The sequence below is a fragment of the Balaenoptera ricei genome, chromosome 5, assembly GCF_028023285.1.
Source record: "Balaenoptera ricei isolate mBalRic1 chromosome 5, mBalRic1.hap2, whole genome shotgun sequence".
NCBI lineage: Eukaryota > Metazoa > Chordata > Mammalia > Artiodactyla > Balaenopteridae > Balaenoptera > Balaenoptera ricei.
Window position 1 is genome coordinate 2,745,344 of NC_082643.1, and position 26,848 is coordinate 2,772,191.

General features: G+C 49.1%; 1 protein-coding gene across 4 annotated transcripts in view; it reads left to right on the forward strand.

Annotated features, from left to right (window-relative positions):
- FNIP2 (folliculin interacting protein 2) overlaps positions 1 to 22,803 on the forward strand; it is a 118,577-nt gene extending 95,774 nt beyond the window's left edge. For all 4 annotated transcript variants that reach the window (XM_059922364.1, XM_059922361.1, XM_059922363.1 and 1 more), the window contains 3 exons: positions 13,429 to 13,629; positions 17,206 to 17,321; positions 19,270 to 22,803. In XM_059922364.1, the coding sequence (XP_059778347.1) occupies positions 13,429 to 13,629; positions 17,206 to 17,321; positions 19,270 to 19,348 (396 nt within the window). In that variant the 3' untranslated portion in view covers positions 19,349 to 22,803. The remainder of the gene's footprint in view (positions 1 to 13,428; positions 13,630 to 17,205; positions 17,322 to 19,269) is intronic.
- Positions 22,804 to 26,848: the final 4,045 nt, after the last annotated feature.

A 26,848-nucleotide genomic window follows, 5' to 3' on the forward strand; every position in this document is an offset into this window, starting at 1 on the left:
TTGCTGACCGTAAAAACCTGTATGGTGTCAGAATGTGGGGACACGCCCCGTGCAGCCGGCCTGGGTGTTAAGAGGAAACTGTGAAGGGGCATAAACGATGTTTAGAAGTGTACTGCATTCAGGATGTGTCTGATTAGCATTAGTGGAGTTCTCGTGTCACTTTGGCACGTTCTTCTTAATGGATTTGGCTTTTGAAGTAAGCGTTCCATTTAAACTGCTTCTCAGACTGGGGCCCTGCTCTGTGGCAGAGTTTAAATAAAAATTGCCATTGATGAATATTTGTGGAAAAGTAAATTAGGAGGTTTGGGGGGGGCGTTATATTGAATTTACTGCTCCCTAAAGCCTAGTAATTATTTAAATTCTAGAGTGTGTTATCAGAGGAAGACTCAAAGGCCCAAGAACAAGTACATGAGCAGAGTTAGGGCTGAAATAACAGCTTGCTGAGGAAGGGGGGCTCGGGATACATTGCTTTACCGTAATTTGCTTCTGAAAACCTGTTTTTCGGACGTTAATAATTTCTAGTGTTCATGCCAGACTTCATCCAACTTTGAGATTCATAATTGTTTGTAGAGAAGGATTTTTAGTAACTGTTTAAAAGCAATTGATTTACATTATTGATCTGTTCTCTAGGCCTGTGCACAATTGGATTGTAAAATCTGTCTTACGTAAATGCGTACTTTTGTAACCTTGGTGGACCAGCTTGCGGAGTGTCTTCTCTCACTGAGGCATTGCATCTGGAGCTTCCAAGACTAAGAATTTCTTTTTGTGCATTTCCTTACCCTAGTCTCTTATGAAAGAAAGATGTATCAACTTTATTTCACTCATTTTGATTTTTATTATTGGCTTCCACGTGGTAAGATTCTGATGGTCTTTAAATATTTAAACACGTGTTCTTGTTTAATCCACATGCCACCTCTGTTCTGTCATTGGAACTGTCTCTTTGCCTTCTAACATGTAGATTATACAGCTGCCTTCAATTAGGCTGAAGTCATATTTAGTTTCATTCTTTTCCTGCCGCATCTAAATGCGAATTCTTTCTTCTGTTTTCCTTTTGGCTTTAAATGGTGAGGTGGGAGAGAGAGGGTGAGAGAGCCAGCTTCACTCTGCACCTGTGACTGTCAAGGAGCTTTTTCTCTCTTCTTCTCTCACGTGTCTTGTCCGCCTGTGGGTACTGCTGACGGGGGCCGGGGCAGGCATTAAGTTACGGGGCAGTGGAGGTGGCAGAGGAGACCGACTTGACACTGATGCCTTGGTGCTGCCACTTGTTCGCTGGTCGTCAGGTAAATCCATTGGCTTCGCTAAGCCTCAGAAAAATGTGTTTAGAGGAACAGATAAAACGTAACCCAGCAGTTAAGGAGTTTGGCTTCTAAAGGCAGACACACCTGAGATAGACCCGTGGCTCACCCCTCGCGGCTTCGTGGCCTGGCGCAGGATTCTTTCATCGTCTCAGCATCAGTTTCGTCTTCTAGAAGATGACGGCAGTTAGAGGTCTGCTTGAAGACCGTGGGATAATGCGCATCCAGTGCTGAACACAGCGTCCGGCACGTTACCGAACGCCCGACAGACGGTAGCTGTTACAGTGACAGCCGTGCACGCGCTTTGTGAACGAGTTTCCCAAGACGCGCCCGCTGGGGGGGGTGGGACAGCAGCGGGACCCAGTCACTCAGCGCTCACCGCGGCCGCTTTCCCTCCGCTGGTGGCTTCACGGGGCGTGGCCGGGCCGCTCCAGCTCTGTAGGGGCGGGTCGTCGAGACCAAAATTAACATCAGGTATTAGTGTTTCTTTTAACAGAAACTGTGTTCCAGGCCTTCGGGCGTCTTCCGAATACTCTGTGAAACGAGGTGCCGCTTGGATACGGCAGCCTCTCTCGTTTCGTTTTAAGAGCAGCAGCAGCCTGACTGCAGACGTACGCGGGAACCCGCAGCGCAGCGGAGCAGCTTCGCCGGCGGCTTGGCCGGGACGCGCGGCGCGAGCGCCCGATTGCGCGTGCGGCACCGTCAGCCAGGGAGCCGACGCGGGGACAGCGAGTCACAGCGCCCGACGGGCGTCGCTCTAGCGACGCGGGCAGCACGGGGGTGGCCCGGAGTCGGCAGCGGCCTGAGGTCCGCAGTGCTGAGGAGCAGACGGGCGCCCGTGCCCGGCCGACCTCCTGGCGAGGCGGAAGCCGCCCCGGGGCGGGGGGCGGGGGGGGGGGCGTGCGCAGCGGGGCGCGGGCCTTCGGCACCGTCTGGCTCTTGGGGGCTGTGCGTGTGGCTGCGCCTGCACCAGCGTGCACCCTGGGTTACGGCGTTAAAAGGCGTTTCTTACTGCGGACGGGGGTTTGAAAAATGTCTGAAGGAACTACCCATCTCCGGGTGTCGCCGACCCCAGTCGGAGATCTCGGGGACCCCTCCCCTCCTACGCTGCCCTCCGCCTTGCAGCCTTGCGCGTGGCCCCGGAGGGCCCCTTCTCAAACGGGGGGTCTGTCGGTTCCTCTTCTGCTCTCACAGGGGCCTGTCTCTTTGCAGAGTGAAATCTGGGCTCCTTGGCCGGAACTGCCCCCCCGTATGTGTTTCAGATACACACGCACACACGCAGCCCTGCTCTCCCGTGCGGCTCGGTCACACCGTGTGCCAGCCTCTAACGGCCCGCCCTCTCTCTCACCTCCTTGCCACGTGCGTCGCTCCCTCTGCCTCAGGCGCTGTGGAAGCGGCCCCAGTGCCTTTTGCAGGCCCCGTCCCAACGTTGCCGCTTCTCTGAAACCGCCCCAGGCCCTTGGCACGCGGTGCTTGGTTGTGCCTCCAGTGTCTTTCTTCCACCAGGCCTGCGGGCGTCTCTCCGTCCAGCGCCTGGCCCGGTGCCCGGGGACGCTGCACGGTCCCCCTGCGCTGGGCGGAGGAGCGTGTGTTCCTGCAGGTGCAGCTGTGCCCCGAGTGTGACCCTCCTTCTAAAGGAGAGAGGTGTGGCAGAGAGTCTGCCTTTAAGACATAAAGGGGAAGAGTTCTGTGTCGGGACATGCCGCCTGGGGCCCTTTGTGTTCTTTTTCTTCACCTAAAGGAGAATAAAATGCTTATTATACGTCTCAAAGGCATCATTGCTCTTGCATCTTGTAAATATCAGGCGCATGGCTAATTTTGATGTTTTCCCCAGTGTTTTTCATTACATGCGAAATATTTGGACGTCTGTGCCATCCTCTGCAGAAAAATCTGTGTACCAGCCTTCTTACGTTGTATTTTGGCGTCATGCACATCCTCCCATCACTTTGTTCTGATGACCCTTTTTGACCTTGAGCACCTCTCCTCGACTTTAAACTCTTTCCTTCCTCAGCACGTGACCGTCCCGACATTTAAGGCGTCCCTGAGGCTGCGCCCTGTGTCCACAAGTCCGCAGGCACAGACACACAGAAGGTCAGGTGTTTCCTCTGGACCCCGTCCCCCAGCCGGACCCTCCCCGCTCCCGCTGCCCCAGGTCCCGACGCCCTCACGATGCCTGTAGACTTCCCCAAGCCCTCACCTCCCAGGACCCCTCAACAGCGCCCGTGGTCCAGAATGATCGATTCGCTCTCCTTCTCCACCTTATCACAACTCCGAAGCCTTTAGCGACTGACGTGGAGCCTGTTTCCGACAGACGCATAGAGCACATAAAACAAAACGACTCCAACACGGTGGGCTCGTGGTCAGGGTGAGGGAGAGTGGGCAGTACAGGCAGGGACGTCAGCCCTCCTCAGTCTAGAGCAACTGTTGGGTGGTACGTTTAAAATGCTTACGGTGAGAAAAGAAGGAATTGGAATCTTTAAAAAGACCGTCTGTTATGATACACGACTATTTAGATTTGTAAAAGAACCGAAGAGAGATGCTGAAATGGAAAAATGCAGTCATGGAAATTGAAACTCGGGGGTAGGTGAAAGAGCAGAGCAGGTTACATACAGCCAGAGAGGATGAGAGTTCGTGAAAGAGTGACCAGATGCAGAACTACCGCTTTGACTGCAGCTCAGAGACAGAGGTACCTGAAAAAATACGGAAGAGCAAGTAAGAGACCTGGAGGCTTGAGTGAGGAGGTTCTATCGTGCCTACAGAAGGCGGGAAAGAGAAACAGCATTTGAAGGAAGAATGGCTGCGATCTTTCAGATGAAGTGAGCCCACTGACTCCCGAGTAGGGCAGATATAAACAAACCCGCGCTGAGCGGCAGGACATCAAAGACAAAGGACGCTTGTCAACAGCCAGAGAGGAGGCATGGCCCCTGTCCTTCAGGAGGTTGAACTCCAACAGGTGATTAAAGACATAAGCAGTGAAAGCAGAGCCCACAGCAGGGGGAGGGGGGCAGGGCGGCACGGGACAGCCTGGGGGCTTCCTGGAGGAGGTGACGTCTGCAGTGGGGATGAGTGGAGAGAGGGCGAGGGGGCCGGGCTCCCCCAGGGCCTGCAGACCAACCACAGGCAGAGCCGGCTGTGCCGCCACGGAAGCTTCTGTCTGTCTGTCTCTGTGACTGCTGTCGGGAGAGCCCGGGCGCTGAGCATTTAGTGTTTAGTAGCCTGGATGACGTTGTAGGCTGGGGAAGTGTTGGAGGACGGCGAGTGGTAATCAAGTTCCTGTTCTCTGCGCGGATGTGAGACTGCAGGTTTTCAATAAAAACTGGCCAGCCATCCACATGTGTCCGCGTCCTGAAGGCGCCCTCGGCCGTCCAGAAGTGGGTGGACTGGCTCAGGTTGCTTAAATCCTCGGTTCCGAGGACATGGAGGGGGCTTGGCAGGTAGAAGAATACAAACGAGATCCAAGAACGTTTAACCAGGAGCAGGTGCTGAGACTGTGGCCTTCAGGGCACTGATCGTCCATTTTCTCTCTGTGACCAATTCAGGGATTTACTTGAAGCCATGTAAGGGCTGCTGTTGTTAAGTCGTGGGACTATAACGTAACAGGCGGGGGGGGGGGGGATTTCTTTGAAAGGTGTTTTGTCCTGTCACATTCTCTGACTCAAGTTCAGTTTAATAAAGTTATATAACTTGACAGAAATATCTTCTAGGAAATGATGAAGAAATTGACACTCAGATAATACCCAAGAATCTTATAATTCAGAATGTTTCAGAGAAAAATAAAAGAAACAGAGAGGTTCTTCCCATTACCTGAGTCATAAATCACCGGCTCCCCTTGTGTGTGAAAGAGGCCACCCAGTGGCTGGTCCTGGTCGCTGAATCTGCACTGTTGTAATCAGTGAGCAGATTCTAGAGCTGGTTGTGGTACCAGCGTCCGTCTGCACACCTGTTGCCTGCGATCCACATGTGGGCTGGCATCTTTGAGGATTCACGAAGGATCGGGTTTTTTTAAATTAATTTATTTTTATTTTTGGCTGTGTTGGGTCTTCATTGCTGTGTGTGGGCTTTCTCTAGTTGCGGCGAGCGGGGGCTACTCCTCATTGCAGTGCACGGGCTTCTCATTGGGGTGGCTTCTCTTGTTGCAGAGCATGGGCTCTAGGCGCACATGCGGGCTCAGTAGTTGTGGCACGTGGGCTCAGTGGTTGTGGCTCATGGGCTCTAGAGCGCAGGCTCAGTAGTTGTGGCACACTGGCTTCGTTGCTCTTTGGCACGTGGGATCTTCCCAGACCAGGGATCGAACCCGTGTCCCCTGCATTGGCAGGTGGATTCTTAACCACTGCACCACCAGGGAAGTCCCGAAGGGACTTTTAGAGTATGTATTGGGCAATACCAGCAGCTAAATATGGGAAGTTTCTTAGCAAAGTCATAATAGAGGTGACCGTGTTTTCTCCTCTTGTCATTATGTTGCAAGTGTCATTCCCACTTGTTGCAATCTTGTCTTCCGAGGGATTTCCACTCTGACAAGGTCCTAGGGTTTCAAAGTAGAGGGCTTGGCAGGTTCATTGAGCTACGAGTCAGAAGCACTTGAATGAGTTCCTAGATCCTCTTTCTGACGTGCCAAGATACTTCATGAGCTCTTGCACTTCTTGTCCTCGCATTCCTCTCTGTAGAGCAGGACTGCATCCTGTGTACCCACGGCAAGAATGGCTTGATGAACTCATCAGTAGTTGAAGGAAGCATACATGGGAGCTGGTACTTTCCTACTCTTGAGTTAGAAATAGGTAACCACCACCCAGTCAAAAAATGGGCAGAAGACCTAAATAGACATCTCTTCAAAGAAGACATACGGATGGCCAAGAAGCACATGAAAAAGATGCTCAACGTCGCTAATTATTAGAGAGAGGCAAATCAAAATTACAATGAGGTATCACCTCACACCAGTCAGAATGGCCATCATCAAAAAGTCTACAAATAATAAATGCTGGAGAGGGTGTGGAGAAAAGAGAATCCTCCTGCACTGGTGGTGGGAATGTAAATTGATGCAGCCACTATGGAGAACAGTATGGAGGTTCCTTAAAAAACTAAAAATAGAACTACCATATGACCCAGCAATCCCACTCTTGGGAATATATCCGGAGAAAAACATAATTTGAAAAGATACATGCACCCCAAATGTTCACTGCAGCACCATTTACAATAGGCAAGACACAGAGCAACCTAAATGTCCACCGACAGAGGAATGGACAAAGAAGATGTGGTACATTTATACAGTGGAATATTACTCAGCCATAAAAAGGAATGAATTAGTGCCATTTGCAGCAACATGGACGGACCTAGAGATTATCATACTAAGTGAAGTAAGTCAGACAGAGAAAGACAAATACCATATGATATCATATATGTGGAATCTAAAAAAATGATACAGATGAACTTATTTACAAAATAGAAATAGACTCACAGACATAAAACACAAACTTATGGTTACCAAAGGGGAGGGGAGAGGGATAAATTAGGAGTTTGGGATTAAAATATACACACTACTGTATATAAAATAGATAGGCAACAGGGACCTACTGTATAGCACAGGGAACTATATTCAAGATCTTGTAATAACCTATAATGGGAGAGAAGGAAAAAAAAAAAATATATATATATATATATGTATAAATGGGTCAATTTACTGTATACCTGACACTAGTACAACATTGTAAATCAACTATATTTCAATAAAAATTTTTAGAAAGGAAAAAGGTAACCATGTGAAGTGTTAGTCATTTAAGTGCAATACATGGAAAAGAAGTATGTTAATAGTTGTGTGGATGACTTAATAGGAACTGGATTGAATCTAAAAATAAAGAAATAGAGAATTGTTCAGCAGAGCCGCACGCGTTAGACATTTAGCACATGCCTTGCCTTTTGTTATGCTCATTTCCGAGACTACGGAAGAAAAACATGATTTCTCTCCTTGAGTTACTTGTGAAATCACTGAGTAGACAAACAGATGTGAAATCCAGAGCAAGTTGAGGCAGTGTGATTCGGTGCCAGACAGTGGACACGGGGAGTCCTGTTGAGGGGTGCAGGGGCATGGGGGCCCAGGCTGGGCCCCTGAAGAACTGGAAGACATTCTGGGCCCAGCCCGAGTGACAGGTGGGCCACCTCCCTGCCCAGAGCAGGGAGTTGTCCTGAGGGCGCCCCGGAGGGGAGCGTGTGCACGTGACGGTGGGCCCAGACGGGAGCTTCCAGGGTGGAAGGAGACAGGTTTGAGCCTAAGCGTTGGGGTGTCCGTGCTGGAGTAGGGTTCCGGGTTGGGGAGGGAAGTGGTGCTGCGAGGGTTTGGGGGACGTGGTTACGTGGAGGTGGTGGTGTAGGTAAGCAGCCGAAGGCCCCCGACAAGCGGCGGGCGCTGCACTTCGTGTTCCACGCTCATTTTTCTCACAGACACTCTCAACCAAGTACGATCACACTTGGCAGACGTAGACCCTGAGGCCCAGGTGAGTGGCCACTGAGGCCCAGGGCTAGTAAGTGATGGAGGTGACAGTTTAAGCCCAGTCGCGCCCAGCTTCGGAGCCCTGGCTCCTCGGTGAAATATCAGATCCAAGCCCTAAGGACGGAGCTGGAGGGATTGGGCTTCTAGTAGGTGTTTGAATCATTCAGTCTTAATGTTTTACAGCATTTGTTAAAGTACTTAATTTCTCAAAAGCACTGCACCATGTATGTTGTTGCTGATAAGTGTCTGTATTTGTGTGTACCCTGGTGTGTACGTGAAGTTGATAAAATCGTGAACTTAAGAGACCCCCCGCCTGACAGATTTCACTATTAATTACTTCTACGGTCAAGATATGGCTCATAAGGAAAAGTAATAAGAAGAAGCATCATATAATTCAGTGTTTCCTTTGTTTATTGTGGTTCTCTGTATGCCTTAAAGAGCCTTTGGACTTCCCTGGTGGTGCAGTGGTTAAGAATCCGCCTGCCAATGCAGGGGACACGGGTTCGAGCCCTGGTCCGGGAAGATCCCACATGCCACGGAGCAACTAAGCCCGTGCGCCACAACTACTGAGTCTGCGCTCTAGAGCCCATGAGCCACAACTACTGAGCCCATGAGCCACAACTACTGAGCCCATGTGCCACAGCTACTGAGCCTGTGCTCTAGAGCCCACAAGCCACAACTACTGAGACCACACACCACAACTACTGAAGCCCACGCGCCTAGAGCCCGTGCTCCACAACAAGAGGAGCCACCGCAATGAGAAGCCCACGCACCACAACAAAGAGTGGCTCCCGCTCGCCGCGACTAGAGAGAGCCCGCGTGCAGCAGCAAAGACCCAACGCAGCCAAAAGTAAAAATAAAATAAAATAAATACATTTATTAAAAAAAAAAAAAAAAAAAAAAGTAGAGCCTTTTCTAAGAGGAATTTTCCATTGAATACCAGGCAGGGCGGAGGGCGTGTGTGGGTGAGTGTTCCTGTGATAATCCAGGCGTGGTCTTCTGGATCATGGAGTTCTTTAAATTCTAAAAGCTTAGACATTGACTAATAAGCCACACCATGATACGGTTAAACTGCCCTGTCTTTAGTGGGGTTGGGTTTCTTTGGGGAAGATATGTATCAGAAATCTCCAGAATCACCAGAACTTAAGCTCCTCTGACCTTAGAGACGTTTAAACCAGATCAGAGCTGGCCAGCCAGTCACCCTGGTGCCCCTCAGATTATAACTTAATCTAAGTTATAGACATTTTTGCTCTCTCTCCAGGTTTCATTTCTTTTTCTTGACTGTTTACATTTCCCTCTATTTCCATCTTCCTTTTGAAAGTGTTTGTTCTTCAGGAAATAAGTGAGTAACTGCTAGATGGTGTACTTAGAGGCAGTTGGGTGTGTTCAGGGAATTACGTGTTAGATATCTAGGAGTCCGAGGATGTGTAATTCTTGTTTCTTCATTTCACTGAAGTAGGGTTGATTTACGGCGTTGTGTTCATCTCTTCTGTGCAGCACAGTGACCCAGCTGCAGAAGTATGTTCTTTTTCGTGCTCTTGTCCACTGTGGTTTGTCACAGGATGCTGAGTGTCGTGCCCTGTGTGATTGCTTTTTAAGGTGCTCCCCTGACAGCTCTCCGTGGTTCTCTGTGTCCCTGGATCCTGCACACGTGGTGGCACCGCGCTGTGTTGGGGCTGCACGTGCTTGCCTGCCCTGTCACCGCTGTGCTTGACCTGGGCCCCTTTCTCGAGGGCCCGGTCCTGGGCTAGGAGCTGGGAGTCCAGGGAGAGAAGAGTCGGCCCCTCCTTCAGGGGACGGGCTCTCGACCTCCTGTCCGTTTGTCCCGACCCTCGGACCTAGCCTTCTTCAGTCTGTGCTCAGGTTTCCGCCAGTGATTTAAAAATGGCTCACGCGCACTTTCTTTCTTTCACGGTTCTCTGACCCTTTTCGTTCTTCCTCGTAAGACACCTGAGCCAACTCCTCCGTCGCTCCTCTGCTGTTACTGCCCCTGGGCCTGCAGCCTCCTGGGGTCACCGGGACCTGGACAGCCTTCCATCCATCGCTTCCCCAGTGAGCCTCGCCGCCCTCGTGCCTGCGGCTCACTTGCGAAGGCGGAGCTCTGTGTGTGGTTATGGGGCCCCGTAACCTGCTGTCTGTGTGCTTTCCTCGGGCCCACACGCTGCTCCCTTCCCTGTCACGATGCTGGGGAAATCATTTCGGAAATTGAGCTGAGCTGGAAACTAGGGCCCACATTATCTACTGCAAACAAGTAATCCAACAAAAGCTAGATTTTTACCCCAACCCTTCTCAGCCTCCTGGGCCCCTGCTCACAGGGAAATCTCAGGGGAGGGGCATCTGATTGGCCTGGCTTGGGTCCTGTTACCACGCCTTGCTAGAGGGAGGTGATTGAAATCCAGGTGAAAGGGAACTGGCATGCATTCCACTCACTGTAAGTACGTTGGCCTCTGGTCTTTGATGATTATATATATACTTTCGGAACGTAAGTCCCTTGAAGAAAAGGTCTCAGTATAGGTCTGTTTTGTGCTATACCCAGCACACTGAATTTCTGATAAATGCAAAGCATTGAAGGAACTTGAGCTCAAAATACAAATCTTTTAAATTTCCAAATTTCCATTTCCTTTGCTCATAAGGACCAGGTACACTGATGGCAAGTCATCATCCTCTTGCTGCGAGTTTATGACACACGGATTGAGCAAGAACTTGCAGGAACTTGTAAAGGGAAGTCATTGCAGCCCTGTCTTTACTTTCTGTTTTGGAGAGTGTGTGAGGAGGGTAGGACTGAGGGGTCACAAAAACCTGCGGGTGAGAGTGGGAATTTAGGGTCATTGTGTGTGTGAGCATTTCGACTGTTTGGTGAGCAAGTCTTAAAAAATGAGAGCCATCCTTGGGAAACTGGGCTTCATTAATTCAAGAATCTGCTTTGCCACATTCTTTATTTCTCACGTTTAACCTGTGCTTAAATAAGTGTTGGGCCGCTAGACTTTGCCTGATTTGCTATTCTTTTCAATGGGGAAAATATTCTAAAACGTGAAAGTTTCCGTCCTGGATACAGTTGAGGAAAAAAGTTCTCATTCAGCCCGCCAGTCACTTCCCCGTCTGTGGGAAAGAGCGCAAAGATTGAGTGGAAAAGCCGCAAACGAGGGAGCCAGACCACCTGCTGAAAGTAAGCGTGACAGCAGACATTTGGGTTTCCATCATCGGCCTTCCCACTACTAGTGTTAAGTCGTAAAAAGCTCAGGTCTCGGTCACCCGAGACAGGGTCGTGTACCTGTGTGGGTTCTTTGCTGCAAGCGGCAGAAACCGACTCTTGTTAATTTAACCGGAAGGGACTTTATTGGAGGGATATTAGGGATCCTTAGAAATGGTAAGGAGACTGAAGAACTAGGCTTGGGGTCGTCAGGAAACAAGGCCCCTGTGGAAGTGCAGGAACCAAGCATCGCTGTGGGTATTCGTGGTGGCTTTTGTCGAGCAGGAGCGCGGTGACCCCAGCGGCTCCCGGCCTCCTGGCTGCGTGCTCCGGGCAGGTGGCCGGGAGGGAGAGTCTGATTGGCCCAGCTTGGGCCCTGTTCCCACCCTGTGACAGAGGGAGGGGCCTCCAGGATTTACCTGGGAAAGGTCCTTCTCCAAAGGGGAATCAGGACGAACCTAGCGCGAGGGGCCACCACAGGGCAGCGGAAGGAACCGCGTGACAGGAGGAGGCCAGGCCCGCTTTGCCTTCAGTGACTGAGGGTCACAAAGGTGTGCTCGAGGACGCCGGCTTCGAGGTGCGTTCCGTCTGTCTCCATCTCACTGCGTACCTGCCCACCCCCTTCTCTCTCCTAGTTTGGGGCTGGAGGGCAGTCCTGTTGTGCCCTTGATTTGCACGCGTGTGGGATCCTGAACACGTGTGTCAGAGGAGCTGGTGGTGAAGCAGTTACACTGTGATCAGTTTTGAGAAATTCAATTTTTTAGGCCGTTTCCCTTTTTTTAATTAATTTTTTGGGAGTATAGTTGATTTACAATGTTGTGCTAGTTTCTGCTGTGCAACAAAGTGAATCAGTTATACGTATACATAGACCCACTCTTTTTTAGATTCTTTTCCCATACAGGTCATTACAGAGCATTGAATAGAGTTCCCTGTGCTGTACAGTAGGTACTTATTAGTTATCTATTTTATATATAGCAGTGTGTATATGTATCCCAATCTCCCAATGTATCCCTCCCCCTTTTTCCCCCCCAGTAGCCATAAGTTTGTTTTCTACATCTGTGACTCTATTTCTGTTTTGTAAATAAGTTCATTTGTACCATTTTTCTAGATTCCACATATATGCGTTAATATACGATATTTGTTTTTCTCTTTCTGACTTACTTCACTCTGTATGACAGTCTCTAGGTCCATCCACAGCTCTACAAATGACCCAATTTCATTCCTTTTTATGGCTGAGTAATATTCCATTGTGTGTATGTACCACATCTTCTTTATCCATTCCTCTGTCAATGGACACTTAGGTTGCTTCCATGTCCTGGCTGTTGTAAATAGTGCTGCAGTGAACACTGGAGTGCATGCATCCTTTAAAATTATGGTTTTCTCTGGATATATGCCCAAGAGTGGGATAGCTGGGTCATATGGTAGTTCTATTTTTAGTTTTTTAAAGAACCTCCATACTGTTCTCCATAGTGGCTGTATCAATTTACATTTCCGCCAACAGTGCAGCGGGGTTCCCTTTCCTCCACACCTTCTCCAGTGTTTATCGTTTCTAGACTTTTTGATGATGGCCATTCTGACCAGTGTGAGGTGATACCTCATTGTAATCTTGATTTGCATTCTCTAATGATGAGTGATGTTGAGCGTCTTTTCACGTGCCTCTCGTGGGCCATGTTCCTGGACGGCGTCAGTGTTCACCCCGTTGGCCCCGTGGCACAGTTTCCTAGTTAACCTGCTCCATCCATCACTGCCCAGTTAACCGAGGATTTGGTATTTTAAGTACGTTCATCAGTAGCCGCACTTGTGCCTTTTGGCCTCATCTCGATACACAGCTCCCTGGCCAGTCTGACTTTAGTTGTCCTGGAGTTGATTTATGCGTGTAGCACATGGTTTCTGAATAAATATTGCCTCGTGATTAAAGCTATGCCTTTCAGGGGCTGTTAAGTTACCCTGCCAAGCCTTGTGATGGGGAAAATGGCAGTAGACTCCTACACCTTATTCTGACCGTCTCCATTTTAAAAGGAGGGTGCAGAGACTTCCCTGGCGGCCCAGTGGTTAAGACGCTTCCATTGCAGGGGGCCCGGGTTCGATCCCAGTTCAGGGAACTAGGATCCCACAGACTCGTGGGAAAAAAATAAATAAAAATAAAAAGCATAAAAGGAGAGTGCAGTCTTCCAGAAGGAAACGGGCTTTAATGTCCTGGGATGGAGGGAGACCACAGGCCTTTTTGCTTACCTCTGAATGTTTGGTGACGTTTATAGTGTGCCCCCTGGGTGCAGGTTTGTCAAGTTAACATTTAAATGACTATGGGATGACACCCCAGTTTGGGTCCCTGTAGGGCTCGGGGCTCCCGGGGCTCCCGCCACCACCTCTGCCCCTGAGTCTGACGCTGCACAGAAACTTCTGGACGTGCCGATGTCACCGGAAGCATGGTGAAGAGTTGACCCCGTGTGTCTGTCCCGCAGCACCCCGTGCTCGACGAGCCCATTGCCGAGGCCGTGTGCATCATTGCAGACACGGACAAGTGGAGCGTCCAGGTGGCCACGAGTCAGAGGAAGGCGGTGGACGGCACGAAACTCGGCCAGGACGTCCTGGTCTCAAGCCAGGTGTCCAGTTTACTTCAGTCCATCCTGCAGCTTTATAGGCTTCACCTCCCCGCCGACTTTGTAAGTATCGTTCTCAGACCATCAGAGAAGTGAGCTAAGAAAGCATTTTCCGCAGCATTGCGGTTATAAAGTCACGCATTCCCGTGTATTGATTTTAGTCTAACTGGATGGTAGCATCAGTGAAAACAGAGCGTGTGACACAAAACCAGCACACGGGCTGGATTCAGTGACAATAGTCCTTCTGGAGACAGAGAGCACAGAGTGACACAATCTTTTTGAACAAGTTACGTGGAGAAACAGGGAAGGTATGGGGGCAGGGATCGAGCATGAAGGGAAGTTTAACATCCTCCTTTGGGGGACTCATCGGTTTTCCCGTCATCGGGTCAAATGCAAGCCAGCCAGCTTCCGAAGGGACGAGTTCAGGGGCCATCAGTTCAGGGACCATCCTCCCAAAGCTGTTATGGATACATAGAATATCGTTCGTGTAAACGCTTAAAATGTTGAAGCACCATAGCCACAGGGGATGGTATCAATTGTTCCTTTTCGAATGGGATTTTAAAATCACTTTGATAACGTTACGTTAAATACAAACAGCAGACAGACGCCCTGAACTCCGAGAAAATGATCAGCAGCTCTCCCCAAGTCCCTGGAATACCATGCAAAACAAATTCCTGTGTGTCTGTGTGCAGAGAGATTGAGAGAAAATACATTTAGCCAGGAAGGGAGCAAGGTTTCCAGAGCACAAGTGCAGCTGAAGGGCACATACAGGGCACAGCCCCGCGAGCTGGCGGGGCTGCACCTGGGAAGAGCCCACCGGCCTTCTGGACTCCTCCTCCCTCAGCCCCAAACCAAACAGCGTCTCCCTTCCAGCCTCCGGCCTCCGCAAAAGATGCAGAGCTATTGACAACCAAGTAGGAGGCTGAATGTGAGTCACCTCCCCGATTGCTCGTGGCGGGTGTTCCCCTGAGCTCTCGTGGCCGGATCTGCAGGCGTACCACACCCCTCGGAAGGTCGGGACTCCTCTGTCCTTGGAGGAGGTGCTTTGAAACACTGGCTGTCACCTCAGGTGGCAGCACAGCATCACGGGGCACCCCTGGACGTCACGGGTCCACGCCCAGGCTTTGCCGTTGCTTCGTCGGGCATCTCAGGGCCGCAGCTTTCTCCTCTGCAAAGTGAAGACGGTACCTAGGCAACAAGCATGTGTGGGAGTCCTCCAAGGGGCTGCCTTCTACCTGTCCGAGCTCAGGCGAGATGAGATGCCCTGGCAGCCAGTGGACAGTAGTGGCCAGTCCGTGGGCTTTCAGTGGCCTGGACTCAGACTCAGGCGCCTCTGCTTCCGAATCGGGTGCCTTGTCGAAGCTGGGGCACAGCAGCACCTGTCCTGTCTGGTGATAAAAATTAAGTGAGATAATTCGGGTAGAGCACTTGAAGTAGTGCTGGATGTTGCACACACTCAGGAAACAGCTACTATTAGTGTAACTGTTAGTAAGAACCAGTTGCGTGAAACAGTGTTCATGGCTTTGAAGACTGACACCACCTTCTCACTGAAACCTTTATTTGGGCTTTAAACTGTAGGACCCCTGTTCTCAGGGGTAACACAGAAGGCCCCACCTGTGGCGTATTACAACCTGATTCCTGTTCTACATTTGTAGGCAGTTTTTCCTTCTAGTAGCAACTTGCATCATGCTGATTTAGAGGCCGAAGTCTGCTTTTCTGTAAGGGAAGAGAGATATATTTGATTTTACAGTTTTTTACTGTTATATTTACCAAACTTTTATATTTTATTCTATAATCCATATCTCTTGCTACGTTTGAAATCTTAGTTATCCCAGCAGTAAATTACCACAGTTAATTCTTTTTACTTCATTTAGACATAAGTTACATATGACCACTTAATAATATGAATGACTTGACAAAATCAGGATCAAAGAACATTTCATCTGCAGTTTAAAATTCTCCTTAAAAGTCACTCGAATGAAACACGTGATTAAAGGCCTGTTAGTACCTTCAGTGTGAAAAGAGAAAGTAGCTATTTTAAATTTCAGAAGTTAAAGTTGAAGAAATCCATCTCAGAAAGGAGGGAGGGGAATCGCGAAACAGTTCAATTTCATAATCAGCCTTTTAAAAAAATTTCTAAGTGCTTTGATTGCAAGTTCCGTGCACATTCCATATGAACCAATGTTCTGTTTATTTCCGCACTGCAACACACAGTTTTCCTGGGGACTGTGAAAACACAGTAAATTCACTATTTTAAAACATAAAGGATTCAACGTAATGTGAATGTTCTTTTTAATATTTTACAACACTCTTACTAAAACTTTGTATTTGCTCCACAAGGAACTGACACTGAACAGGACACCTTTCCGCACTTAACTCTGTTTTCCTGGGGGAACATTTTCCCCCAAGAGAATTGGCGAAATCCTCCTTGCTTTGATTATTACTCTTACTCACTTACCAGTTGTGTTTCGTCCACATAATACGATGCACTTAAGGTTTTAAGCCAATGAAAAATGGGAAAGATTGCATCTCGAATGGATACTTTTTCCATGTCACTGATCAGCCCAGGTGGTCAAGATCAACATTTTCAAGTGCATCTGTTAATCTTTTTACCTTGAAAATAGCAGGCCTAAAGGTCTAGAAGAAAATCACGTCTGATGGAGTGACCCTTGCCAGAGCCATCAGGTGACTTACTGAGCTGCCTGGATTGGTCTCCCTGCCAAATGCAAAAGCATTTGCCTCTGGTGCAAGACACAGGTGACTGCTGCTCTCTAAAAACGAAGCTGGACACAGTTCCAAGGGTAGAGATGTTCTGAACAAAATTGCCCTTTCTTCATTGTTACTAGAGACCTAGTTAAAATACACTCTCGAGAGCAAAAAAAAAAGGTTCAGAATAACCTTGTTCCAGTCATTCTTCTGGGAACGAATTGCACCAAAATAATCTGAGATATAGGAAAACAACAAGAAAGGTGCTCTTTACAAAATTATGTATAATAACAAAAATGCAGATGGCTATGTGATTTTAGTCATGGTAAATTCACATTCTGAAAAATCAGTCATAAAAATTATATTGATAAAGAATTTTTAATAACATGGGAAAAGGATTATTAGAAAGTTTTTTGAAAGCAGGAAATAAGTGTACTTATAGAATAATTTTAACTATGTAGAAACAAATGCTTTTTTAGAAAGACCAGAAAATATACATGAAGATCTTAACAGTCACTGGAAAAATTAAACTTTATTGTTTTACAAAAACCTATTCTTTTTTATTTTTTATTTTTTTAAATTTTATATTGGAGTACAGTTGATTTACAATGTTGTGTTAATTTCAGGTGTACAGCAAAGTGATTCGGTTGTACACACACGTATCTATTCTTTTTCAGATTCTTTTCCATATAGGTTATCGCAGAGTAATGAGTAGAGTTCCCTGTGCTTTTCAGTAGGTCCTTGTTGATGACAAAAACCTATTCTTATGCCTGCTTATGGTAGGGTTTGAGCTGGGTTGTAATTCTTGAAGTATATTTTAAAGAGATGAGATTCCAGTAGCATACTTAGAAATGGATTGAGGGAATTGCGGCTCTTAGACGTTGGCAGAGATCTGAGTTCTTGCCCTCATCGTGAGTGTAATTGCCTTTGCAGTGCATCATGCACCTGGAAGACAGACTACAGGAGATGTACCTGAAGAGTAAGATGCTGTCTGAGTATCTTCGTGGACACACGCGCGTGCACGTGAAAGAATTAAGTGTCGTTCTGGGGTGAGTTCTGGGGAGTGCCGGTGTCTGCGGGGGGCTGTCCCCTGCGCTCTACCCACTGACCTGTCCAGCCTCTGGGGCTCCCCAGTGAACGGCATGTTTCTTGTATCTGATACTGGAGTTTCACGCCCAGAAACACATGCAGACCTTGAAGCTAGTGGTACCTTGTTAGTCTTGCCCCTGGATTATTTTATCCTTGAAAGTGAAGAGTGTAATCCTCCTCCATCTGCCCATTTCTAGTCATTTCAGTAAGATGTGCGAGTCACGAGCTGTCACACACGCGGCAGCAGCTGTGCTTTCCGTGCTTTTTCTGGAGGAGGTGGGGAAGGCCATTCTCCTGGACTTGGGGGCCGTCTGCACGTCCTGGGGTGACCGTACTCTCCTCCCTTTTATTATGAGCCCATCAGAAGAGGAGGCGTGCATGCTATCGATAACGTGTATCATTTTCCAGAGGCTCTTGGTCCTGACTTCTCTGGGGGAAGACTTGTGTTTTACTGACTTGTGTTTTACTCTCTGGTTAATTTTCCACAGAGAAGTAACAAAAACTTGTGTAGATGAGGCATTGTCTCCCTTACCTGTGATGATGACCTCCGCCCCGCCCCCCAGTTTGGGGCAAGGAAATACTGTGTATAAAACATCAACCCTGAAATTCTCTGTTAAGCCTGCCAATCAAAGTATTATTTCAAGGCTCAGGCCTCTGCATGCTTGTCGGACTTTCCATCTTTCACACCCAGGATGTGACTTATACTGTATTGTTTGGCTCTTAGCGTTTCCTGTCACTTTTTTTTTTTACATCATTTAAAAAATATTCTCCCCGTTTGAGGCATTTGCTTTTACACTTTTTACTTAGATCTCTTCACCAGCCTCACTAGTCCTGCCCCATCCGGTTTCCGATGCAGGATGTGCAGCTTTTATCTCCAGGACGCTTGCCTGGCCCCTGACAGGTGCCCACCCATCAGCACCCCCAGAAGGATGGTGAGGGTGGATTTACCTCCTCGTCGCCAGGCCCCTCAGCGCCTTGTTAGTGGGGGTCCCTCCAGCCCCTCCTCAGCCCCTCCCGTGCTCAGGCCAGCAGCACTAAGGTGCTGGGAGCTCCCCGTCTGCCCCGAAATGAGGTCCGGAGGGAGCATGACTGGAGAAGGCGTGGAAAACTCCACGGGGCCATGCCCGCTGCCTTTTTAGGGTCTATTTTTTTTTTTTTTTTTTTTTTTAATACTTTATTTATTTATTTATTTATGGCTGTGTTGGGTCTCTTAGTTTTCGTGTGAGGGCTTTCTCTAGTTGCGGCAAGTGGGGGCCACTCTTCATCGCGGTGCGGAGGCCGCTCTTCATCGCGGTGCGCGGGCCTTTCACTATCGCGGCCCCTCCCGTTGCGGGGCACAGGCTCCAGACGCGCAGGCTCAGTAGTTGTGGCTCACGGGCCCAGTTGCTCCGTGGCATGTGGGATCTTCCCAGACCAGGGCTCGAACCCGCGTCCCCTGCATTAGCAGGCAGACTCTCAACCACTGCGCCACCAGGGAAGCCCAGGGTCTATTTTTAATTTTTGGTTTTGGGAATCAAGGGAGAGCGTTAGGACGTATTTCAAGGACCGAGACCGGCCTGACTTCTCCAGGACGCGCGGCCTTCTGCCCATGCGCACCTGTGAGTGTCGGGCACGCGCTCAGTGGGGGTCTCGGTCGTGTCAGCCTTGAAGGAATCTCCGGGGTTCTGGAGACGCTGCCGGTGCAGACCCGGGGTGCAAGCCGGGAGGGCTGCCCGGAGGGGGAGTCGCACAGGGGCCGCGCGGGGATGCGGGGAACGTGGGGTCCCAGGGACAGGCTCTCGTGTCGCCGCCTCGTTCACTCCGGCATCGGTTCTGGGCACTGACCGGGCAGCCCGGGGGTCCGGCGCCGGGCCCCTCCCGTAAGTCCTGCAGCTTTAAAGCAACGTCCCCTCCCCTGTCCGCCCTCAGGATCGAGTCCAACGACCTGCCCCTGCTGACGGCCGTCGCCAGCACTCACTCTCCGTACGTCGCTCAGATACTCCTGTAAGCCGACGCTCCGGACAGCTGCCCCGTGGAAGGAGGGAGGACGGACGGCCGCTCCCCAGGACCGCGAGGCCCGAGCAGGGCAGACGGAGCCGGTGCTGCCGCGCTGGGCCGGGCCGGGCCGGGCGGGGCCGCGAGCACGTCGGGGCGCAGCAGCGGGGCCGGGACGTCTCCGAGTGCCAGCGCGAGCTCCCCGAGCCGGGGAGAGGGGTCCCGGCGTCCTGGCCCCGGCTCAGCGGCCGCGGGAAGCCCGCGCGTGCCGCCCTCCGCTCCGGCGTCACCGTCACCGTCACCGTCCGGCGCACGGCACGGGGGGCCGGGAGCTCCGGGGACCCGCTGCTCCCCGTCTTGTCCCAGTTTACCGCGTTCGAGGTGCAGCCGCGGGTGGCTCCGGGACGGCTCGCCGGTGCGATCAAGGCAGGAGTCGGTGCGGCGTCCTCAGCCCGTGCCCGCGTGGTTCCGTGGCAGCGGCGGCCTCGGCCCGAGCCCGCCCGGCTTCCCCGGACCCTTCGCAGCTCTGGGCAGCCTTTTAAGCGGGGCCGTTCACCAAAGTTGGTTCCGTCAGCCGGCGAGTGGTTCTGTGGCTGAACTCCTCCCGCGGAAGCCACCTTCTTCCTATACTAGTTAATACCAAGGACTGTTCCTACTTTAAAAGGCCCAGCTGTCCTGGTGGGAAACGAACGCTGCAAGAGTGCAGGGTGACTCATGAATTAGTGTGAACGTTTATAAACAATCCCGATGGGAGCTGAATTTTTACACTATCATCTCTGTGCCTTCCAATCCCTAGGTCCTTTTCAAAACAGCTTCCCAGAAATTCACTGCCCCGTAGTATAAAAACCTGCCAAAATGAAGCATTGTTTATTTATGAGCATAGTTTGCTTTTTAAAAGCCCTTAATTTTCTGTGGACGTTCACTTTAGTTTACTGGCCGTGAAACAGACGATGTACTGACATCCAGGGTAAAGGAAAAGCCTCTTGGGTAAGTGGATGGTTACAAGGCCGGGGGCTAACCCAGTACAGCAGAACTGTTAGTTCCTGCAGATCGTGAGGTCGGTTCGTTACAACCAGGCTCTGGTTTCCTTCTCGTTTATGAATGGATGCCGGTCCTTTGCAGGTAGGCTTTGCACCTGAGAATATGAAACGACTTCCCTTTCAGGAGTTAAAATGACTTCATATTTTCTACTTGATAAAATCCTGATCCCAGACCCCAAGTTACATACATCTGTGTCTTTACTCTTTGACAAATGCACGCGGGTTACTTGTTTGAAAGAGGACAGCGGCAGGACCAATGGAGAAAAACAGGTGTGTGTTCTTTCTTTCTTAGGAATAGGTCAGGACTGCAGCCTTCCCCTCTCTTTTTTCATAAATCATCTTTCTTTCTTTTGGCTGCTCCAGGCGGCCTGCAGCATCTTCGTTCCCCGACCAGGGACTGAACTCGGGCCCTCCGCAGTGAGAGCGCCGAGCCCTAACCCCGGGACCCCAGGGAATTCCGCCCCCCCCCCCTTTTTTTTACGATGTGAAATGCAGAGAGGTGTGTCGAGGCTCTTAAGATCTTGGATTTGTATTGTGTGTGTTTCTCTCATAAAAGTGACGTTGTCCATTCCTTCTACGTTTTCCGTTTCCTCTTGCCTGATGTCTGGCACGAGACGGGTGTCCCGAGTCCTTGGCGCCGTGGCATCGCGGCGGTTGTCGTGGACCTCAGCCGTGGCCACCCTCTCCCCGCCCGTGCGGAGTGAGGTCCCAGCGTCCCCTCTGCACCGGCTTCGAGCACCCGCAGTCTCGGTTTCCTTCTCCTCGTTGACACGTTCTGGGCGCTTCCCCTCCCTCCTCCCCGCCCCCCCGACCCTCCAGGGCTCACAGACCGTAACTAGAAACAAAATCAGTGCACGTAGCGGCCCGGTGAGCAGTACACCCGGCCCGGGGGACGCTGAGCTTTAAGCGGCCGATGCTGAACTCCACGCAGTACAGGTGCGGCCCAGCCCCTGGAAGCTGAGGAAACTGGCTTTGCCTCCGCATCTCCTGCCCGCCGCCTCCCCCGGGAGAAGGTGACGGAGGGACAGCGCTCAGGACCCTGGGCGGCCCCGACCCTCAGGGCTGCCGGCCACACAGCAGACCAGGGCTGTCGCTGCTCGTTCACAAACCCTCCCCTGGGGAACGTCCACCTGTGCTGTCTCCTAAACTCACCCTCCTCCCAAAAGCGGAAAAGAAGAGAATCTCATGGAACTGTGTTGACACACACAGCGGACCCCACCTGGTGGCTTGGGTCTGTCTTAGCCCAAGAGGGCAAGGAAGGGACCCGCCCTCGCCCAGGCCCACCTCAAGAAAAGAAACAAAAGTTAAAAAAAAAAAAAAAAAAAAAAAGTACAAATAGAGAAAACTACCTCAGTTGACAGGATTCCACCTTTAGGGTTTCTTCAACTTTGACGTCTTACCTGTTGAGTGCACCTTTTGTAGCATCTTGCTTTTCCACGCAAGCTGGGAGGCAGGACAGAGCGGGTGTGCGCCCGCGTGACCGTGATGGGCCTCTCTCTAGCATGTCGCGGTTTCATTTTTCATAGACTGACGGGTGATATGAATGTAAAGATCATTGTGTACGTTTAAACATGACAATGAAAACTTAAAATGTAGCTTCCATACTTGTGCATAATTCCAAAGTATTTTATTTTTATCAGTGTTAAATAGCTTTTTGTACAGGCTTCAATCCATTTTTCCGAAGTGTGCTGTTTTTTAATGAAAGTAACTCCAAACTTTTCACATCCCATGGAACTGCCGTTTACACATCGCAACTTTTTAATCTTTCCATATTTTTCAAAAAGTTAACTTTTTTCGAGGGAGGAAAATCCCTGCCTGCTAAACGATACTGAACTGTTGTTTAGGCCCTTCTAATTAGGTCCTGAGATTTTATAAAATTCAGCCTGTAGCTTTTTAGGTTCCTCACTAGAGTTGGTTGTACATAAAAATAAAGAATATAGAGTGACCCCACGGTTCTTTTAAATATCTGGATTTTTCCACTAACACATACTTTTGAAAGTATTTTGTTCATGCATACTTTCACCAATAAACTGAAAAAGTCTTTAGCTTCTCGGTAAATGTGAACCATTTGTTTTCTCTCGTGCTTTGGGGGAGGGGACCTTTTAATATACTGTTTGCCTAAATCAAGCAGCCCCCTCTGAATGTTAATTTTTAAATGTCCATCTTTGGTGAACCGTATATCTTGAAAGCAAGATTGCAATATGCTTAAATTTAAGTGGTGTTTGTTTAAAAAGGAGAAAATTCTGGGATTGATTTGTTACTACTGAAGTTCCATTAAGACAAATTGGTAGGACTTTATGTTTTTGATCAGTTAAATAGATATCAATGTCATTGTATGGAAATTTTTTTCTTCAAACTTCTTCACATATCATTTTGATCCATTTTTATGTGGCATTTGGTGCAATAAACCTTCTGAATTTATCTTGAACATTTTCCTGGTACTGCCTGTGATTTGTTTGTTGCATTTAATTACATTTAGACGTCTCATTTCCAGTAATTCATGCTGAAACAAGCCCACTGTATATGTCAGTGACTTTCAGCAGGGCTGTTTGGGAAGCGTAGGGCCTCTTTGGTGAGCAAGGTGATGGGCGAGGGCTCCTGGCACAGGATGGGCAGGGGCGGAGGGTGATAGGAGAACATCTTGTCACGTGCAGAGCACCCCGGAATGAGGAGTTATCCCACCTCCCGTGTGACTCACAAATATCCTGCTGACATTCAGGTGGGTGAAAGCCTTAGTTTATAATGATCTAAGCTGAGAATTTAATTTTGAGTTACTTACAAGCACAACGCATTTCTCTCACGAGCTTACTATACGCTGAATTTTCCAGGAATGCCACTGTTGTATATAAACTGAGGCGAGGTTTAACTTTGCAAGGTTTAGGATTTCAGCAAGAACTGACATACATTTGGAAAACCCTGTTACCAGTAGCTGTGCTCTTCATGAAGTCTGTCATCAGCGCGGTGTTCTCTATCATCTCTGCTTGTAGCTGTTGCCTTCGTGGAGATTCCATTCAGGAGCAAGTATCTGCTTCGTTCATTATATTTTCTAATCTACTAGTGCCCCCAATGTCTGTGTATTAAAGTATATATTACTGTAAGTTGTAAAATAGTACAACGAGGGCATTATAGTGGTTTGTTATAAGTTATGTGTGTAAGGTTATTCTGTGGATGAATCTTATGAATTTTATTTTAGGAAAAATAAAGGGCATTACAAAATATTTGCTATGAAATGTGTCACTGATACACACGGCCTCAGGAAACATATGCTCTGAAGTGTAACTTTTGTAGCTACCTAAGACCATATTGAATCCTGTTGTTTTCAGAGTACAGGAAGGAGTCATATTAGGTATTGCTAAATCCTTTTTGGATTAAAGGTAAATTTCAAGTGTTTTTCACGTTCCCTTTAAAATCACGCCATTGAGAAAGCCCTGACACACACGTACACACCACGTTGCTTCTTGGTTCTGTCGGATGCCTGATGCATGTCACCTCATTTGATCCTCACACCTGGATGAGGTGGGTACTGTGACAGCTAATCTTATGTGTCACCTTGGTTAGGCCACGGTACCCAGATACCTGGTCTAACACCCGTGCGACGTTGCTGGGAAGGCTTTTGAGACGACAGCAGCACAGATGAGTCGGCTTTGAGTAAAGCAGGTCACCCTCCATACGGTGGGGCGTCTCCCCGGTCAGGTGAAGGACTTCAGAGAAAACAGACTGAGATCCCCTGAAGAAGAGGGAATTCGGCCTCCCCACGGCCTTCACACTCGTGCCTGGGTCTCCAGCCTGCTGGCCTGTGTGCACATTTGGGATCTGCCAGCCTCCACAATCATGTGAGCCAATTCCTTAATTCCTTAAGAGAAAGCTATCCATCTGTCTGTCTCTATGCATCTGTCCATCCATCCATCCACCACCCATCCATCCATGCATTTGTCCCTTCATCCATTCATGTCTATCTCTCCATCCATCCACCCACCCAGCCATCCAGCTATCCACCCACCCACCCATTTGTCCCTTTATCCATTTCATCTATCTCTCCATCCATCCATCCATCCATCCATCCATTTGTCCCTTTATCCATTTCATCTATCTCTCCATCCATCCATCCATCCATCCATTTGTCCCTTTATCCATTCATCTATCTATCTGTCTGTCTCTCCATCCTTCCATCCATCAATCCATCCATCCTGTTGGTTCTGTTTCCCTGGAGAACCCTGACTAACATAGGTACTTAAGATATCGGTCCAATGACGTCCATGAGGACCCAACAAAGCAGCTGGGAGTCAGAATATTGTCACACCGGGTTACTGGAGGTTGACTTTGAAGCAAAGATCTTTAACATAGTGAAGAGTACAGACTTCAGAGTTTCCCCTTAGATAAGTCATAGTCTCTGAACATGGGATGCAAAGGGGGTGCTGAAGAACAGGAAGAGCCTAAATTAGGACAACCTCTGAGACAACAGAGGAGGAGGCACCAGCTCGTCCATGGTGGGAGAGAGGAGATCAATCCCCACGGCTGTGCCTTGCCCGCTGTGTTCCTGGGGACCTCAGGCCAGCAGTCATCTTCCCTTTCTCTCACCTTCAAGCACTCGGTCGACCGACCTTTCTCCTAGGCCCCTGCCTCCACCCCTCACCTCACAAGGTCAGGTCCATCAGCCTCCACTGGCTCCTCCCGTGATTACTGAGGTCTTTCCCCACGTCCAGTCAGTGCCCAGAGCTGCTGAACTTGCACTCTTTGGGTGCCAAGTGCATCACCTTTTCTCCTTGTTCTTTACCTTCTTTCAGTCCCTCCTCATTCTCACCCGAGTTACCAAAATGCCCTCCAAACTCACCTCCCTTTTGTAGCAACACTTCTCACCAATCTTCCTCCAGGCTGATGTCTAACTAACCTTCCCAAAATGAAAGCTTAATCCTGTCACTTTTGTTTAAAAGTTGGCCCAGGAAAATCCAAGCTCCTCAGCACCTGCGCCCCCTCCTGTGGCCTCACCACCAGACACCCACCTCTGCAGGTGGCTGGTTATCCAGCCACGTTAGACCACACTCCCTCACCTAAAGGCGCTAGCTGATCACTGCCTGTGCCGTCAATCCTTCGTCCTGGTTTCCCACTCCCGTTTGCTCCATCAAGGCCCCCCTGTTCTGGCTCAAAATGCAGCTCGGGGCGAATCCTCCAGCGCCTTGCTACTCAGCATCCCTGGATCAACCACAGCTGCCTCAGCCGGGAGCTTGACGGACGTGCAGAATCTCAAGCCCTGTCCCAGACCGACTGAACCAGGATCTGCACCTTACTACGATCCCCAGATGACACATATGCACATTAAAACCTTGAGAATCGCTACTCCCACACCCAGTGTGAGTGAGTGGGTGAGGGAAAGAACGTAGCAATTACCGAGATTATGTCCATGTTTTGGAAGCAAGGGGGGCAATGAAGATATTTGCAAGCAAAGAAATGAAACAGAAATGGATCACGATGTTGAAACTGTCTCACACATAAATTTCACAACACTTAAGTAGCTATTATTTACGTGGAGAAAAAAAGGTCAACCAAAAGAAGGGAAAACAAATGTAATAGAAGATAGAACTTGAGAGACATTTTGTGACTTAAAAGAAGAAATTTGGGGAAATGTAGAAAAACAGTTTAGAAATTTGCCCAATTGATTTCCAAAAATATTTCTAAGAGCATTTTGGGTAATGTATACAAGAATAATACATACTGTTAAATACCATAAATTGCACTTCTAGAAAGTTTTAGAAACTTTCAGAAATTAATCTCTAAACTTAGGTTTATAAGAATAAATCCAAACTCAACAACGTGAATATAAAATATCCCCATTTTCAACTATCTATCTTGATGAGAAAGCATTGTGATATTGTGGGTTGGTTTATGTGCTTAAAATTTTCCCCAAACCCCCCAATACCACTGGCAAAGTTTTGTTTTTCCAAGGCTGTTTCCAGTGCATGGTCCTGATTCTCGCAGCATGAGGAAGGCCGATGGGCTGCACCTCAGGTGAGCACAGTAACAGGAGCCACGCGTAGCTGGCTGGCGTGAGGCTTATGCTGGAAGCTTGAGTTTATCATTTGCTCCAAGTTATCTTCCCCGGAGAGAATTTATGTGAAGTGGCGGGGGGGGGGGGGGGCTTGAGTACTTAGTGAAGTGTCAGCCCCAAGAACCCTGTGGGATGATCCAAAGGATGGATGGACTTGGGGAACAAGTTTCCAAGGTATCTCTGGAATTAAGAAGAAAGCCTGAGCTGATAAAAAAGATTATTTTGAATGATACGGTATTTTGTTTATCTCTGAAAGGGAAGAGGTGTAACCAAGTGATCAGTTACCCTCACCAATGATGCGTTAAACTCACGTCAAGTGCCTCTTTGATGTGATACCCTGAGGATGACACGGCATCACTCACCTTGGGATTCCTGCCCAAAACACATCACCCGAGGAAATAGCAGGTAGACCTGAATTAAGAGGTATTCT